Source organism: Triticum dicoccoides, chromosome 1B, assembly GCF_002162155.2.
Source record: "Triticum dicoccoides isolate Atlit2015 ecotype Zavitan chromosome 1B, WEW_v2.0, whole genome shotgun sequence".
Taxonomy (NCBI): Eukaryota; Viridiplantae; Streptophyta; class Magnoliopsida; order Poales; family Poaceae; genus Triticum; species Triticum dicoccoides.
This window is the reverse complement of record NC_041381.1, coordinates 90,206,603-90,224,679: the sequence shown is the minus strand read 5'-3', so window position 1 is coordinate 90,224,679 and position 18,077 is coordinate 90,206,603. Positions and strand designations below refer to the sequence as shown.

Here is an 18,077-nt window from a genome sequence, read left to right as displayed (position 1 = left end):
CATTTCACTTGAAACTTTACAGACCATTGACACAATCCTGTCTCTACACCAAGATAGTGTCCCTGTAAGGTTTGGTATCATAATGTACTCTTCTAGACTCATAAATGTTATTGAAGAAAATGATGGATCCAAGAGCGATGAAGACACTTCCACTTTGGTAATCATGTTTTCTGTATTTCATTACTGTGATTTCTTGGGAGCTCTTTGCTTGGATGTATACAACAGCAAACTGGTTTTACATCATTGCTACCTATGTCTGGGACAATTTCTACCTCTCTTTTTCTAGCCCTTGTCATTACTAGTGCTTTTTGGGTACATGAAATAATAGAAGCAAATAATTACACTCAATTGCATATTATCATCATGATGTCCAGCTTTTTCACAGCAAGGATTTGTATCATACTCCCTCCGTCCGGAATCACTTGTCACTCAAACGGATGTATCTAGCACTGAAATACGTCTAGATACATCCGTTTGAGCGACAAGTAATTCCAGACGGAGGAAGTACTATATAGTAAAGCAACATTAATATGATCTTCCAGCTTCGCATAGGTTCCTTTCTTACACTGGTAGGGTGATACTAGTGTAAACTTGATATTTGGGATAACTACCTTGCAGAGGATGGCTACACACCCTCATAGAATGAGGAGATAGACTAAACTGGGATGATGAAATTTAGATGGGATATGGATAATTCTTTTTGCTTGATCTTGTAAGTTACCATAGCCATTATAGGCATGCTTGATTTATCCTTTAGGACTGAACTTGATCTCACTCAAAACTCTCAAGCATAACTTTGTAACCAACTAATAACCTATCCCTTTAACCATCTAATCAACTAACTAATCTATCCCCATTTCCGTGCATGCTATTTTCACATGTGCAGTAGCAGCACATGGCACATGCTGGACTTAGCACGTAACTAAAGGAAGAACATTGGGCCAGTGTAAAACTTATTAATCTATGTTATATTCCTGTGACATATTCTCTAAAACTTACACTGGATTACGACTACTTAATTGCATAGCTTCATTATTCCTGTGACATAATTCTCTAAAACTTGCTCTCCTATCCAATTGATACCGCGCCCCCAACTAATGCATTTTCTTTTGTACAGATAATGAGGCTTTTCTTGTACATCAAGGAGACATACTCGACACAATTGGCATTCCGATTCCTAAGCGATGTGAGTGAGCTCACCAAATTTGAATCAGTTATAAACTTAAAGATTCTAGCCTGTCTGTTGATAATCTTTTGCGTTGCTGGGTTATGTGCATTTTTATTATTCGCAGCGCTGCTATCTGTTAGACGCGTGTATATTAGCTGTGTGATCACCATTGTATAAGGGGTTTCTTGCATACATTCCTTGTGTCATTTATACATTTTGGTCTAGATTCACATAATGGATGAAAGTGCTGTTCATAAGTTATAACATGGTATTGTAGAAATGTAGAATTGCATGCACCAACCAGTTCACCCAAAAGTTCAAGCTGATGGTAAAAGGTGGGCACTGCGCTTATACTTCAACACCCCCTCTCATGTGTGGCCATGTCAGGTCTAAACGCGGGTACTAGCCAGTTCACCCAAAAGCTCAGGCTGCCTAAGGTTTCCTGATGCCAGCCACGGATGCTCCTCCCACCACCATCATCATTGCAGTTGTGCCGCTTGTTTTTTTGGCCACTACTATCAGATCGATCTCCGCGGTCTTCTTTGTTTTAGCCTCGCCAATCTCTGCTGGCTTTGTCTTGCTAGGCTCATCCCCAGCTGGTGCTCTCCCCAACACCATCGTCCTCTCGTCCTGCAGAGCTCCCCCCCCCCCTCTCACTAGTTTCGTCCTTGCTAGCTTTGTTCTCACCCCCACTGGCTGCCTCCATTAGTCCGTGCCACCTGCTGCCTCCATTAGTCCGTGCCACCTGCTGCCTCCTTCTCAACGGAATACATCTTTTGTTGTATTACTAGATCAGTGCTTGTTTTGAGCACGCCACACTACTGTTTGTAGTGGTTTCATTCCATATCTTTAGGCATGCAAATTTGGAACCTTTAGGGTACCCTTCGACCCTACTTAGTTCAACCAAATGAACTAAAATTTGAAAAATATGTGAATTCTGAAAATTTAATTTATTTAGTTGAACTAAGGAGGGTCGGAGCCTCAGAGGGTACCCTCAAGGATCCAAATTTGCATCATTACATATCTTCCTACGAGTACTGAAACCAGCATTAATGTTGCAGATTCTTGATCTCATTAGGCTGAAATGGCAAAGCTAAAAAATGTGACCAGGCTCCTGCATTGCGTTGATTTATTTTGCTGACATAGTTCCTTTACTGATTTCATCGCTGAAACTAAAAGTTGAGATTTGTTCCATATATCCCGTCAATGATTCCTTTGCATAACTATATTTTTGTTTCTTCAGAATTTTTTGCGATGGGTGATGGACTTATGTCAGGCATAGCTTCTTAGAAATTAGAATATAATGGCATAACTTTAGGGTCATGTTGGATGTTTTTCGTTGTTCCCTTCAAGAAGGTAATTGCAGTGTGTTACAACTTGAAACTTGTCGTTATATGGTCACCCATGAAATCGCCGCCGGTGAGGTGATTCAGGCGGATCTATCTGGTGAGGAGACATCCACATCGCTGCCCCATCCCATCTTTGTCATCAACCTGTAGGAGCTGCTCTCCAGCAGCTCCTCTGTGTGTCCTAACAGCTACTCTGTGAGAATACTTCCCCTGCTCTCCAGCAGCCATCTCCAGCAAGCTTTGGTGCCTTCCCTGCTCTACAGCAAGCTCCAGGCGTTCCCCCTCCTATCTAGCAAGATCCAGCAAGCTCCTCCTATCCAGTGAGATCCAGCAAGCAGCAGCCAGCCTAGTGGGTTGCTGCTCCTGTTTGTGGCCGTCTGCTGCTCATCTCTTGTTGCTGCCTGCAGCTGCTATCAAATTGGGTGTTTCCAGCTGCTGGCCGCTCACCACTATGGCAAGAAATGATTTCGGATTTGGTTCTTTGATCATAGATATCAAGCTTGATGGTTCAAACTACAGGGAATGGGCATTTTCTGCCCGGACTGTCTTGAGGACGGCTGGTTTTGTTTCTCATCTGACAGATGATCCACCTAGTCCAAATGATGATGCAGCAAGGAAGTCTTGGCAAAAGATCGATGATCGTGTGATGGGAGTTTTAATTCTGGGTGTTGAACCCTCACTCCGAATGAGTCTTGAGCATCACACTTCAGCTAAAGAGATATGGAAGTACTTTGAGCAGCGCTACCTTCAGCCCAGCAGTGCACTTCATTTCTCCTTGTTGCAGAATTTACACAACACTCGGCAGCCAGAAGACATGTCCATAGAAGAGTACTATGGAGCTTTCACTCGCATCACTGGGCAGCTAGGTTCCATGGTTCCAAAGGGTAATTCTGGTTGTGAGTCATGTGCAGCGAAGGAAAAGTACGACCATCAGACTCTCATGTTTCAGTTTGTGATGGGTCTCAAGCCAGACTTTGAGAACATTCGCACTCAATTGCTTTGTCGTACGACTCCTCCCACCTTGACAGAGGCACTTGCTAGCTTGATCGCCGAGGAGACTTGTCTCCGTTCTCTTGGGACTACTTCTGCGCAGACTCTACACACTAGTGTTCTGGTTTTTCCTCAGCGGCCAGGTGCCTCCAAGGCCACACCTTCAGCTGTCATCTGCTCGTTCTGCAAGACAGGACACCATAGAGATGGTTGTTTCAAGCTTCATCCGGAGCTGTTAGCTGAGTTTCAGGCTAGACGGGCCCTCAATCAGCAGCGTCGTGCACCCCAGGCTCCTTATCAACAGCAAGCGAGGGGTGCTTCTGCATCTGTTCTCTCTCAGCCCGCCGTTGCTGCAACCCAGCCTTGGGTTCTGGACTCTGGAGCTTCTTTCCATGTGACCTCTGATCGCTCTCAGCTTGTGTCTTGCCAGCCAGTGCGGGATGGTGCCTCTGTTCAGACTGCTGATGGTACACCTTGTTCTATTACTCATCAGGGTTCTCTTTGCACATCCAAGTTTTCTGTTCCTGCCATCTCCTTTGCTCCAGAGCTGTCCATGAATCTTATGTCTGTTGGCCAGCTTGCTGATATGAACTACTTTGTTGGTTTTGATGACTCATTTTGTTACGTGCAGGACCGTCAGAGCAAGAGGGTCATTGGAACTGGCCATCGCTGTAGAGGATCCACATCCCTCTACATCCTTGACACCTTACACCTTCCTTCAGCTCCCACCACATCCGCGTTCCGGATGGTTGCATCAACATCAAGATCCACTTCGTCGTTTTCTTTTGCCCAGTGGCACCATCGCTTAGGTCACTTGTGTGGTTCTCGTTTATCTACCCTTGTTCGACAAGGTGTTTTGGGTCATGTTTCCATAGATGCTGGTTTTCACTGTAAGGGTTGTAAGCTAGGGAAACAAATACAGCTTCCATACTCTTCCAGCACTACTCATTCTAGTCATCCTTTTGATTTAGTGCACTCTGATGTATGGGGTCCTTCCCCCTTTGTTTCAAAAGGTGGCCACAAACATTATGTCATATTTGTTGATGATCACTCTCGACATACTTGGGTCTATTTTATGAAGCATCGTTCTGAGTTGTTTTCTATATATAAGGCTTTTGTACATATGGTCCATACTCAGTTTTCCAGTGCTGTTCGTGTTTTTCGTTCTGACTCCGGGGGGGAGTATCTATCTACTGCTTTTCGCGAGTTTCTCTCATCTGAGGGTACTCTCCCTCAGCTTTCATGCCCTGGTGCCCATGCTCAGAATGGCGTTGCTGAGCGTAAGCATCGCCATATTGTTGAGACAGCTCGTACCCTTCTGATTTCTTCCTTTGTCCCCACTCATTTTTGGGGTGAAGCTATCTCAATGCTGTTTATCTTATCAATCTCCAACCTTCTACTCGCCTTGAGGGCAAATGTCCTGGTGAGGTTTTGTTTGGTTCTCCTCCCACGTATGACCACCTCCGTGTCTTTGGTTGTACTTGTTATGTTCTTTTAGCACCTCGTGAGCGTACCAAGTTGACTGCTCAGTCTGCTGAGTGTGTCTTCCTTGGATATAGTCTTGAACATAAGGGCTACCGTTGCTATGATTCTTCTGCTCGCCGCATTCGCTTTTCTCGCGATGTCACTTTTGTTGAGGATCAACCCTTCTTCTATTCCCCTTCCACTAAATCATCATCCTCAACTTCTTTAGAGTCTACCTCGTTTCTTTCACTTCCACCTATCTTTTTAGATGAGTCCATAGCTGAACAACCTTCCTCTGTCCTAACATCAGAACCATCTCCACCACATGTTTCATCTCCTTCCTCACCAGCTCCTTTCTCTCTTCCACTAGCTCCACCTCTAGATAGTCTTCCTTTCCATTACACTCGTCGTTATTCTACTCCTCCAGCCAGTACTTTCCATTACACTCGTCGTTCTAAAGTTCCATGTGACACGCAGTCATCTATGCCTTTGTCTTCTACTCCTCCAGCCAGTACTACTGATCCTTGCACTGACGGCTCTTCTCTAGCAACGCGATACAAGATGGACTTGTATGCAGGGGTTGTTTCTGAGCCTAGTACCTATCAGGAGGCAGTTGTGTCACCTGAGTGGCAACTGGCTATGTCTGAGGAGCTTGCAGCCTTAGAGCGTACTGGTACATGGGATTTGGTACCATTACCTCCTCGTTCAGTCCCTATCACTTGCAAATGGGTGTATAAGGTTAAAACCAAGTCAAATGGTTCTGTGGAACGCTACAAGGCTCGCCTTGTTGCAAGAGGTTTTCAGCAGTCTCATGGGAAAGATTATGATGAGACGTTTGCTCCTGTTGCTCACATGACTTCAGTTCGAACTCTAATTGCTGCGGCTGCTACTCGGTCATGGAAAATTTACCACATGGATGTGAAGAATGCCTTCCTTCATGGTGATTTACATGAGGAGGTTTATATGCAGCCACCTCCAGGTATCAAGGTTCCATTAGGTCATGTTTGTCGTCTTCGAAAGGCTCTTTATGGGCTTAAGCAAGCCCTCGTGCCTGGTTTGAGCGGTTCAGTTCTGTGATTCAAGCTGCCGGTTTTTCTCCTAGAGAACATGACCCTGCACTCTTCATTCATACATCTGAGCATGGCCGTACATTGCTTCTACTTTATGTAGATGACATGTTGATCACTGGAGATGATGTTGGGTATATTGATTTTGTTAAGAAAAAATTGAGTGAACAATTCAAGATGTCAGATTTGGGGTCTCTCAGCTATTTTCTCGGGATTGAGGTTGAGCACACCGATGATGGTTACTATATCTCCCAGCAAAAGTACACTCAGGATTTGATTCTTCGCTCAGGTCTCACTGACACGCGCATTGCTGCTACACCTATGGAGCTTCATCTGCAGTTGCGTCCTACCGATGGCACTCCTCTTGAGGATCCCTCTCGCTATCGTCACATTGTCGGCAGTCTAGTGTACCTCACAGTGACCAGACCTGACATCGCGCATGCAGTCCATATTCTCAGTCAATTTGTCTGTGCTCCCACCTCAGTTCATCATGGTCACCTATTCCGAGTCCTTAGGTATTTAAGGGGAACTACATCTCGCCGCTTGTTCTATGCTAATTCCAGTCAGCTCCAGCTTCATGCTTACTCTGATTCCACTTGGGCGAGTGATCCTATTGATCGTCGCTCGGTCACTGGCTATTGCATATTTCTTGGTACATCTCTCATTGCATGGAAATCAAAGAAGCAAACTGCCGTGTCTCGCTCCAGCGCCGACTCAGAGCTGAGGGCTCTCTCTACTACTACAGCAGAGATTGTATGGCTTCGCTGGCTATTGGATGATCTTGGTGTCTTATGTCATACACCAACACCTCTTCTTTGTGACAGCACTGCTGCTATTCAGATTGCTAATGACCCAGTCAAGCATGAGTTGACCAAACACATTGGTGTGGATGCATTTTTCACTCGATCTCATTGTCAACAATCCACTGTTAAGCTACAATATGTCCCATCAGAGCTTCAAGTCGCAGATTTCTTCACCAAGGCACAAACTAGAGATCAGCATAGGTTTCACACTCTCAAACTTGGTGTATCAGATGCTCCTGACCCACCTTAAGTTTGAAGGGGGGGTGTTAAGTATATATGTTGTGTTTGTCTTGTACAGGCCCAGGCCCATAGTCTAGAGTGAGGTATGTTGTGTTTGTCTTGTACAGGCCCAGGCCCATAGTCTAGAGTGAGGCCCAGGCCCATGTAACCTTGTATATCTCTCTCTCCTCCTCAATACAGGAAACTGTTCGGTCATTCTCTCTTCCTCACGTTCTCTAACAAACATTACCATGATCATGACCTTTGTATCCTTTTTGGTTAATAATCTGGCCGCCAAACGATACTCTGTCTGTAGATATCCTGCATTTTATATAGCTGAAGTGCAGCGATATTTTCTTGTTCAGATACATAGATTGAGGAATGGTGGCGATGACTATAGTGAAGAGCCCGTAGAAGTTCATCATGTGGAGGAAGCATTTGTTGATTCATTATTGTAAGCATGTTCACTAAATTTTATATATTGTTGGTTCTAAATGCCCAAACAGAATCAGTGTATTTTACTTATGTTACTTGTATTTTGTAATGCGCAGGTCAGGTGCAAAATCTCACCCTCAGGATGTGCTGCTAAAGTTGCAAAAGGAGAACTTGTACAAGCAAGAGGCTGAAGAAAATTCTCGTTTTGTTCACAAATTGGGCTTGTATAAGCTCCAGTGTTGTTTATTGATGAATGGACTCGTTCATGAACCTAATGAGGTAATAATTGGCTATCTAACTTAAAAATTGTCAAAATTGGAGAAGCATCAAGCCTCCATAATATATAAATTTAAGACGGTAAATTCATCTTTTCTACATTAGAATGTTTCTTTAACAGCAGTAAATTCGCTGGTACTAAGGAAATTACACAAAAATGCTGAAGCAATGGCTAGTAGCTAATGTGGTGCCTTTTTACTACTCTTATATTCTAAAGGACGCGACCATGAATGCTATGAACGATGAGCTTCCTAGGATACAAGAACAGGTCTATTATGGGCATATCCAGTCCCATACAGATGTTTTGGAGAAATTTTTGTCGGAAAGTAGTTACAAGCGGTACAACCCATCGGTAAGTACCAATATTTCTAAAATACTGTGGCGGCATTGGCTCTCGATTTACTTAACCATATAATATTTACCCTCAGATTACTGGCAAGGGCACAGAGAAGAAGAGATTTGTCTCGCTATTTGCATCGTATCACCAGGAAGATTCTGTACTTCATGATATCAGCTACTTACATTCCCATGGAAGTATGCTTCCTACTATTCTGTGCCTGTACCTTGTCATCTATCGCGAAAGTTTGCTGGTGTTGAAATGTAGTTGTTAAATCTATTTGCAGCCGGAGATGATGCGAAGCCCGTAACTCATCTACTTGCTGTTGATCTTTCTTCGGTGACCGGGACCAAGTTGCTTCACGAAGCCATACGTTACCTGGTAGATGAAGCAATTGCCTATCATGCCTATTCTAACATGCTATTTATATTGTTTTCTTCTGATTATGTCTTTTTATTCAACACGATGCAGATGGACGGGTCTAATACAGCTCGTGTTGGTCTACTACTTTATGCCCGCAGTGATAGTGTTTCCACTATTTTACTTATGAAGGATATCATTGATAGAACCATTTCTTCTTTCAGGTTTGTTCCTCTTTTTTCTTTCCTTTTTTTTCATTTTCCAGTAGAGATTCAGAATGGTATAGTATCACTTTTTCTTTCCTCTCATCATTGAATACATCAAGCTTGTCTCTGATCTTGTGAGTCATCTTGTTCTAGTGGCAAGGAAAAGGTACTGGACTTCCTATATGGGCTCTGCAAATATTATGAAGGTCAACATATGGCTGCTTCTTCCGCGGCTGGTGATACGCTTAGCTCTATTAAGGACAAGGTGTATAGCTTAGCTGCTGAGACTGGCTTGCCTGTTGATGATTATAAAGCATGGCTTACAAGTTTTTCTGCTGATACAATTCTCAAAGGGATTGATAAGGTCTGCATCTGAGGATTGAGCTTTCTTGACCTCTTCTGAAATTCCTCTGTTTGTAGTTTTAACCTAAGTGTCTTTGAAACTTAACATACATTAAGGGACTGAGCTGGGTTCAAGCAAACCCTATCAAGACTTGATTTTTATTCTGCTCATTTCATATCTCAGTTTAATTCGTCTATGAGATTGATTGATCATGTCAAGCTCACCATTACGGAAATTGGAGCTAGCTAGAGTTTGGCTTGAACGAGCATATCAGCTGTAGAATTTCCAGAAGTTTTAGCCATCATAACTTAATATTAGCTTGGGTAACATAGTAACATTGTGCTTGGCTTTTAGCTTAAGAACCCCTAGAAACTGCAATGCATATGTACTTGTTGGTTGTAGGTATCTATTTAAGTTAAGCTTGAGTTGAAATTGATGTTGGCCCCAGTATTAACTCAATATCTGTAAGAGACGAGCCCAAATTTGAGCAGAAACCAGACTAAATTTTAGTACTCCCTCCGCCTGGAATTACTTGTCGTAGAAATGGATGTATCTAGATGTATTTTAGTTCTAGATACATCCATTTCTATCCATTTCTGCGACAAGTAATTCCGGACGGAGGGAGTATTAATCTTGTCGATCCTGTTTTACATAGCATCCTCTCAGGACTCATGACAAGCATACTAGGTCATCACTACTTGCTTTGTGCCAGTTGCTCACTGTCTCACTCGTTGTTCAAGACGAGTTTAGCCTTTCATATGAAAACCACTGCTTATTTTTCCCATTTCTTTATACCTTAACACACACACACACATGCAGCGCTCCTGCATACTCTAAAAAATAATAATAGACAAAACAGTACAAGGTAACCTACTGTAAACAGGCAATTTTTCAGTAAGAACCACAAAAATGATTCACAATCTTTTCCTATGTTCAGTTTTCAAGTCAATACTTTTCTGCCAGTTTCCTAACAAATTTGTTCAGAACTTCTCACGCATATTTATTTGGTTGTGCAGTTGTCAGACTTTTTATTTGGGCAACTGGGGCTGGAATTCGGTAGCAATGCTGTGGTCACCAATGGACGAGTAAGAATATGTTTCTCTCATTTTGTTTCTGTTCATGTCCAAACTAGTTCCATGGTCTTTGTCCTTTTGGTGTCTGGCAATGCATAAATACTCCCTCTTTGTCTCAATATAAGTCATCAGCACGGTCTCCAACTTGACTCTTTCACCCATCAATTTCTTTGATGTTGCTTCAAATAAAATTCGTTATATTTTTAGCAGGGGGGAGCCTGACTGACCATATATATATACAGAAAACGTATTTTGATGCGTAGCAGTAAGTGCGAGCTCGACTGAGCATGCATCAAAGAAGGAAAACAGGAACAAATCCATAAACAATTATACATTATGAAAGTATATTTTTTCATCGGCCTTGTAATATGAATTTGATTTTGTCAATGATGTATTATTTTGTTGTCTGAAATTTGAATATGAGAATAATGATTGAAAATATATACTCCCTCCATCCCAAAATAAGTGTCTCAACCTTAGTACAACTTTGTACTAAAGCTAGTACAAAGTTAAGACACTTATTTTGGGACGGAGGGAGTATAATTTATTGTATTGGATTATTATATAACTCTATTTTTATATAAAATATAAGCAATATTTCTCATGCATGTTGAGAAAATAGTATAAGTAGCATTTTCCATGTATGTTCTATGTTGAGACTAGAGAGAACAAAAGTAGTGGAGTTAATGAGGTGGCATGTGTGCATGTTGAGATAAATAGAAGTAGTGGGGATCAACTACTTAATTATACTAGATGATAAGAATGTTTGTGGCCTCAAGGTTATTTCCCCCTGATTTTTAAGCTGCTTCTGTAGTTTATGACTGTTATTCCACCTTGCAGATTTTTGTTGTGGGTGATGGTGACTCGTTTTTAAACGACGATTTAGGTCTTCTTGAGTCTATGGAGTATGAGTTGCGAACAAAATACATACATGAAATAATTGAGGAGGTTGAATGGGCAGGAGTTGACCCTGATTACCTGACAAGGTAAGCTGTAAGCATGCAATGGTTTCAGTGGCTTTCCTATAGGGGTTTAATTATTTACACTTGAATGATTAGTGTGAGGTACATATTTGCACTAGTAGTAGTACTTTTATCTGTTCATCCCTTTTAATATATTAGACGACAAACTCTGGATAAGCACATTTTTTAGATGACAGCTAAATACGGATATATATTTAAAAGTTAACAGGTTATGCGTCTGAAGTAGTAATATTTTTCCGACAAAACCCAAAAAGCTTTGCATCTCAATGTATTGATAGAAGAAAAGTTATGTACAAGCCCAAGGAAGGGCGGAATCCATAATTACAACACTACACTAGTGCTGGGCGCCACTAGGAGCAACACCACTAGACCCACTGCCCCTGTTTTCGCCCACAATCGAGCTTCGGCCTGATTGTGTCGAGCAAGCTTGCAATGTTGGGCTGCACGTCCTCGAAGACGGCAGCATTGCGCTGCTTCCAGATACACATTGCCTCAGCTCTGATATGTGCCTGAAGGAATAGTTATATCCAAAAGGCTTATAATAAAGATATAATGCTAAAACCTTCCATTTTTATTTAAAAATCCTAACTGATGCATCCTATTTACAGCAAATTCTACAGCGATATTACCATGTTGGTCTCCTCATCAATGTCTATACGTGAAAGGCCATCTGAAAGAGCCCATTTTGAAATTTTAAATGCGGAATACAGGTAAACTACCTCTTCTTTTACATGTATAAACATTCTGCTGGAATATATGTTGCTATGAGGTACTAGGCACATTACGCATTCTGGCCATTGTTCTGCACTACAACTGACCTTCTATTGACTAAAACTACACTTTAGGAAGGAACTTATAACTTGGCTACAGATAGTTTCTGACTAACTCTGGAATTGTCAGTGACAAATTTACCTCGTCATGGATCATTTTAGCTTGGAGTAATAATCCTACTTTAAAGTCTTAAACTATCTCGTCTGAAATAACTGGGTGTAAGTATTTCTTTCTGCCTGCAGTTTAATGTGCATGCCAGAAGAAATAATGTGTGTGAACACAAGTTTCATCTATCCTGGTTCATATTTTAACTAATCCATCCCATTCATTTGTCAATATCATGGCCAGATATTATGCTGTCATGCTGGGTTTTGCAACTTCGTTGTTTTAATAATAATATATGCTCATGCTATGATTTGAAATGCTAGGAGTATGTTCAAACTTTATTCAACTGTTTTGAGCTTGGGTCTTAATTCTTAAGTCACCCATCACATTTATGATTTATCTATATATGCAAGGAATTGTCAACTTGAAAGCAATGAAGACAAACACAAAATGTTGGGTCTTAATTCTTAAGTCACCCATCGCATTTATGATTTATAGATATATGCAAGGAGCTTTCAACTTCAAAGCTATGAAGATAAACACAAAGTAGTCACACGCACTAGGCTCAAATGCATGTCGCGTCCCTGTTTTGCTAACTGCAAATTGCAAGCACTGAGTTTTCACTTGAACCTACTTAAAACCAGGACTATTCTTGGATTTGTGATAACTTCACAGTTTGATCTCATTTTGTTCTCTATCATGCAGTGCAATTAAGCTGAATAGTATGAATTCAAGTGTTCACATTGATGCTGTCATTGATCCTCTAAGTCCTGCTGGGCAAAAACTTTCTCCACTTCTACGCATTCTCTCTCGACAGATTCAGCCGAGCATGAGAATTGTCCTTAATCCAATTGTATGTATATTTTATCGTTGTTATCAGTTAGCATATGTTCTGCATCTAAAATTAATTGATATCTGTACCCGCTGCTGCTGGGTATTTTTATTGTTTTGAAGTGAGGCCTATCTCTGTTCTTGAGCTATCTGGTTGTGGTCATACTTGCAATCAATTGATTCAGTTCAACAATTGGAACATTTAACCAACTTCACTAGCTAGAGATTTGCTGGCATGGTTCATTCATCATTATATGCAATCATATTTTTATAAGATGCACAATTTCATGTTATTGCAATGACATGCCTCAACTATAGCAAAAATTAGTCTTGTATGCATCTGTAGTGACTACAGCCCTGTAAAACAAATTTTTATCCTGTTAATTATTCAGTTCTTTGTGCGTCTTGACTTGATTAAATCATGCTTAGTTCATCTCCATGAGCAAATTTTTTTCATGTTTTTTGTTTGTCCTATTGATTGTAAGAAAGTATGATTTACCATCTCTATTAGAAATTGAAGTCTATGAGTAGAGAAACTATGGTGTGCTGTATTGTTTGAAGCCTTATTAGTATGTCTAGGTGGATCATGGATGGAAATGCTTCTATTCTTGAGCTTGTGCTAGCTGCAATCCTACAAATTTCATGCTAACATTTTCTGATTATTTTCAGAGTTCTCTTGCGGATCTTCCTTTAAAGAACTACTATAGATTTGTTCTTCCGTCGATGGTAAGAGTACACATATTTACTAGCCAGAACGTCCCCACTGCCTACAATGATGCTTGACCATTTGATATGCAGGATGATTTTAGCAGTACAGATTTTTCTGTACATGGACCTACAGCTTTCTTCTCAAACATGCCACTATCTAAAACACTTACAATGAACATCGATGTTCCTGAGCCCTGGCTTGTTGAGCCTGTCGTTGCCATGTAAGCCAGCCACCAAGTATTAAGAAAATATCAGAATTTATATTCTACAGTAGAGTCTAATCACATTTGTGGTCGTTTTCTGTGTTTAGCCATGATCTGGATAACATTCTATTGGAGAATCTTGGTGATGTTAGGACATTGCAAGCAGTATATGAACTTGAAGCACTTCTTCTTACAGGTATGATCATTTAATAATCATCTCTTTGATTGTGGTGGATTATTTAGTGAACAAAATTTGTTTTTCAGGTCATTGCATGGAAAAGGATCGAGAACCTCCTCGTGGTCTGCAGTTTATCCTTGGCACCAAACAAAGACCACACCTGGTAGACACACTTGTCATGTCCAACTTGGGATATTGGCAGATGAAAGTCTCCCCGGGGGTGTGGTACCTACAACTCGCTCCTGGGCGCAGTGCTGATTTGTATGAGTTACCTTCGAAACTCATTGCCATAGATAGCCTGAGGGGCAAACTTTTACATATTGAAGTGCAAAAGAAAAAGGGCAAGGAGCATGAGGACTTGCTAAATGCTGATGATGACAACCATGTCCAGGAAAAGACGGTCTGTTTTTATTAATTTAGTTGTAAAACATATCAATTCTAGACATTCTTTTTTCCTAAATGCTTTTTAATGCAGGATAATAAAGGGTGGAATACCAACCTTTTGAAATGGGCTTCTAGTTTCATTAGTGGGGATGCCTCATTAAAAAAGAAAGCTGAGAAAAACACTGTTAGTATTTCTTCTGTGAGTTATTTCATTCCACTGCATGTTATTCCGATCAGGCTACAGAAACAAGCTTTGGTCTAGGAAAATTTGATTGTCCAATTTTTCATGATTTTCTTGCTGGGGTGCACCCAAAACTTCCAGGAATTTTGTGTAGAGTTCTACTCTAGTGTTATGTATGGAAGTACTTTGCTACGGATTCTAGACCAGCATATAAACTGTACAGTGATTCCTTGGGGAAAAACACGACTGAAAGAATGAGATAGTTTCTGAAAACATAGATTATGTTGCACATTTGATTTTACTGAAAGGGAATTACACTGCGCATACCAACACCTAAAACACTTGGGAAAACTGAACTTTGTTAGGAAGTCTGACTATCTGTTTGATGAAAGGTATCATGGAACTGTTCCTAGTTACACCTTTGCTCTTGCTAATGCCGATGAAGATATTTTCTGTAATACGCATATGTAGGAATTTGAGTAGAATAATGATTCCACATGTGAAAGTTACAGGCTAGTTCATGCATGTTTGTATCTTATGTTACTGGTTACATACTCCACATTTGTTGGTTAGAGAAAATCCAACAGTTTTGCTTTGCACTTCTATTCAGGACCTTAAGGATGCAAGACAAGGGGAGACAATTAACATTTTTTCTGTTGCTTCTGGTCATCTGTAAGTGTCCATTTCGTGAAAATATGAATTGCATTCTCTGTGGAAGCCTATGCTGTTCATTGTTGGTTATAGTTTATCGTGCTGACACTTCTCACTTGTGCGATTAACCTTCAGAGCCATGTTCTGTGTTAGCTGCTAGCACTGTTGCCTTTCTTTTCCTTGAACTACTTGCTGCCGTTATTGGAATAACACATGCTTTTTGCAGTATTCTGTATACTGCACAAACAGCTACTCTTGCACTCTAGTCTAATGTTGCTGCAGCAAATCCTAGTTACACATCATACACCATTTTACTCTTGGAAGAATATCATACCGAAAGGTATGACTTAAGAACATGTGATTTAGCTGCAAATTTTCATGTTGCAGGTACGAGCGTTTCCTAAAAATTATGATCTTGAGTGTTTTAAAGAAAACACAAAGGCCAGTGAAATTTTGGTTCATTAAGAATTATCTATCTCCACAATTTAAGGTAAATGAGCTGCTTTTGAGTCGATTAATTAATGAGCAGATGGAAGGTGTCTCTGCTTTTATCTAACCAGTAATCCTGCCAGGATGTCATACCCCACATGGCTCTGGAATATGGATTCGAGTATGAGCTTATCACGTATAAATGGCCAACATGGTTGCACAAACAGAAAGAGAAGCAACGAATTATATGGGCATATAAAATCTTGTTTCTGGATGTTATATTTCCACTTTCGCTGAGGAAGGTACTTTTTCTATATTACAATTATCTTATGATCCTGCTTCATGTAACCATGTTCTTCAGTAGGTAGAAGCAGTTATAGCCTGATTGAGTTCTAACGGTATTCTTTTTTCTGATGCTTTGTAAATAGGTTATTTTTGTTGATGCTGATCAAATTGTGAGAACAGACATGGGAGAACTGTATGACATGGATCTGAAGGGCCGTCCCCTTGCGTATACTCCGTTCTGTGATAACAACAAGGAGATGGATGGCTACCGATTTTGGAAACAAGTTAGTTACCAACTTAGCACAAACCACACTGCTGCTGTAGATCAGATTATTCATGGCAGGTTAAAGATGTTCTTAAGTTGTCTGCTGACTCCTGTTCTTTTCCCTGTGTGTTTGAAGGGTTTCTGGAAAGATCATTTGCGAGGAAGACCATACCATATCAGGTTGGTGACCTGTTGCATCAAGTATGCTTAAATAGATTATTGCTGTTATTTTGTAACATGATCGTTGTTTCAGTGCCCTTTATGTTGTTGATTTGGCCAAATTTCGACAAACTGCTGCTGGGGACAATCTACGGGTTGTTTATGAAACACTCAGCAAGGACCCGAATAGTCTCTCAAACCTTGATCAGGTACATCTATTTGTTCCCCTTTACACGTAACATTTGATGGAGTGGGTCACAGCCTCACAGGCCAGTGCTGCATATTAGTGGCTTCACTGCTACAGTCTACAGACCAGAGTTCAAGTTGCTGATGAACTGGATTTCTTGGAAAGGCCCAATCTTGAAAGATATAACTTCATTATTTGATTCAAACATGATTTCGTGCAATATGTATATGTGCAATTATCGTTTTTAATTGAATTTATATTGATAATTCAACAACAACAACAACAACGAAGCCTTTAGTCCCAAACAGGTTGGGGTGACTAGAGGTGAAATCCATCAGATCTCGCGACCAACACATGGTTCTGGCACAGGGATAGCAAACTTCCACGCCCCTTGTCCATAGCTAGTTCTTTGGTGATACTCCAGTCCTTCAGATCAATTTATATTGATAATTCAAATATTTAATTTGAAAGTTAAAAAAGCTGCATTGCAAGAGGCAAGTTCCGTAGCCATCTCAGTTCTTTCTATTCACGAAAGCTCGAATAATAATAATAATATAGGTGCAATATTTTTCTAGTGGTTACCATTTTCAACTTGCATCGGGATGAGCTGGTTTATGTTTCCAACAGTAGAATGCTGTATGTAGAACCAAGCTCCAGACTACAAAATAGTCATATAAGTGAAGATGAGTGCAATGCTTACTTGTAGCACTTTTATCCAGGATCTCCCAAATTATGCTCAACATACTGTGCCCATATTCTCACTCCCGCAAGAATGGCTATGGTGTGAATCCTGGTGTGGAAATGCCACAAAGGCAAGAGCAAAGACCATTGATCTTTGCAACAATCCAATGACAAAGGAACCAAAGCTTCAGGTAAAATTGTGATTTGCCATGATCTGTTCCCTATTGCTTTAGTGTAGCACTAAAGGTTTGGCTATTCATAATATTTTCCTCGCACTCTCCAGGGTGCTAAGAGAATAGTTCCAGAGTGGGTTGATTTCGACGCTGAAGCTAGGCACTTCACCGCGCGCGTCTTGGGGGAGAATGTGGAGGAGATTGCAGAGGCCACTCCCCCATCCTCCGAGTCTGATGCACCAAAGCCTGACCATGAAGACTCGATCCAGGATGCTAAAGACGAGCTATAAGCACCAGCTGAAACCTAGCTTGATCATTTTCAGAACAGAACAAAACTGTACTTTACTGGTCTGATGCCCCAGCAGAAAACATGGTGCAGAGGATAACCAAGCACAGGCGCAGGTACCGAACCCATTGTAGACGGGCCATACCCCGGGGCATATTGACTGCCGTCCCCGAAGAACTCTTCAACATCAGTAAAGCTTTTTGATACACCCGTAACCCCGTAGGGCTAGGGGGTCCAGTGATCTATAGCAAGAAAGCATTGTAACAGTCAACAATTTATGTACTTTACGATTATGTTTTTCATGAGGCGCCATAAACTATTTTTGGCATCTGATTGATGGTCGAGAATGTACTTGAATTTTTTTGACATGATTGATTTTACGAGCCATTCTCCAAAGCCACAGCCGTTTTAAACTCCGTGTTCCGTCTTATTTCCATAATGAATTGCACGAACGTTTTAACGCAGGATAACATCGTTTGGAGTTTGAATAAACAAGACTGGTTTCATGAAATTTTACATTACACATC

The 18,077-nt window shown here is 41.0% G+C and overlaps 1 protein-coding gene across 3 annotated transcripts in view; it reads left to right on the top strand.

Moving 5' to 3' along the window:
• The window catches only part of LOC119321153 (UDP-glucose:glycoprotein glucosyltransferase-like), a 27,983-nt gene extending 10,037 nt beyond the window's left edge, over nucleotides 1-17,946 (top strand). The window contains exons 12-37 of one of the 3 annotated variants that reach the window (XM_037594969.1): nucleotides 23-157; nucleotides 1,118-1,186; nucleotides 7,426-7,514; nucleotides 7,612-7,774; nucleotides 7,989-8,123; nucleotides 8,200-8,305; nucleotides 8,395-8,489; nucleotides 8,580-8,692; nucleotides 8,828-9,038; nucleotides 10,034-10,102; nucleotides 10,931-11,076; nucleotides 11,682-11,783; nucleotides 12,655-12,802; nucleotides 13,450-13,506; nucleotides 13,579-13,709; nucleotides 13,799-13,887; nucleotides 13,956-14,269; nucleotides 14,345-14,437; nucleotides 15,045-15,106; nucleotides 15,473-15,575; nucleotides 15,658-15,816; nucleotides 15,943-16,083; nucleotides 16,201-16,244; nucleotides 16,318-16,432; nucleotides 17,130-17,282; nucleotides 17,375-17,946. In XM_037594969.1, the coding sequence (XP_037450866.1) occupies nucleotides 23-157; nucleotides 1,118-1,186; nucleotides 7,426-7,514; nucleotides 7,612-7,774; nucleotides 7,989-8,123; nucleotides 8,200-8,305; nucleotides 8,395-8,489; nucleotides 8,580-8,692; nucleotides 8,828-9,038; nucleotides 10,034-10,102; nucleotides 10,931-11,076; nucleotides 11,682-11,783; nucleotides 12,655-12,802; nucleotides 13,450-13,506; nucleotides 13,579-13,709; nucleotides 13,799-13,887; nucleotides 13,956-14,269; nucleotides 14,345-14,437; nucleotides 15,045-15,106; nucleotides 15,473-15,575; nucleotides 15,658-15,816; nucleotides 15,943-16,083; nucleotides 16,201-16,244; nucleotides 16,318-16,432; nucleotides 17,130-17,282; nucleotides 17,375-17,554 (3,222 nt within the window). In that variant the 3' untranslated portion in view covers nucleotides 17,555-17,946. Of the gene's footprint in view, nucleotides 1-22; nucleotides 158-1,117; nucleotides 1,187-7,425; nucleotides 7,515-7,611; nucleotides 7,775-7,988; nucleotides 8,124-8,199; nucleotides 8,306-8,394; nucleotides 8,490-8,579; nucleotides 8,693-8,827; nucleotides 9,039-10,033; nucleotides 10,103-10,930; nucleotides 11,077-11,681; nucleotides 11,784-12,654; nucleotides 12,803-13,449; nucleotides 13,507-13,578; nucleotides 13,710-13,798; nucleotides 13,888-13,955; nucleotides 14,270-14,344; nucleotides 14,453-15,044; nucleotides 15,107-15,472; nucleotides 15,576-15,657; nucleotides 15,817-15,942; nucleotides 16,084-16,200; nucleotides 16,245-16,317; nucleotides 16,433-17,129; nucleotides 17,283-17,374 lie in introns of all 3 variants that reach the window. The other 2 variants (XM_037594966.1, XM_037594973.1) reach the window with 2 other exon arrangements.
• Nucleotides 17,947-18,077: the final 131 nt, after the last annotated feature.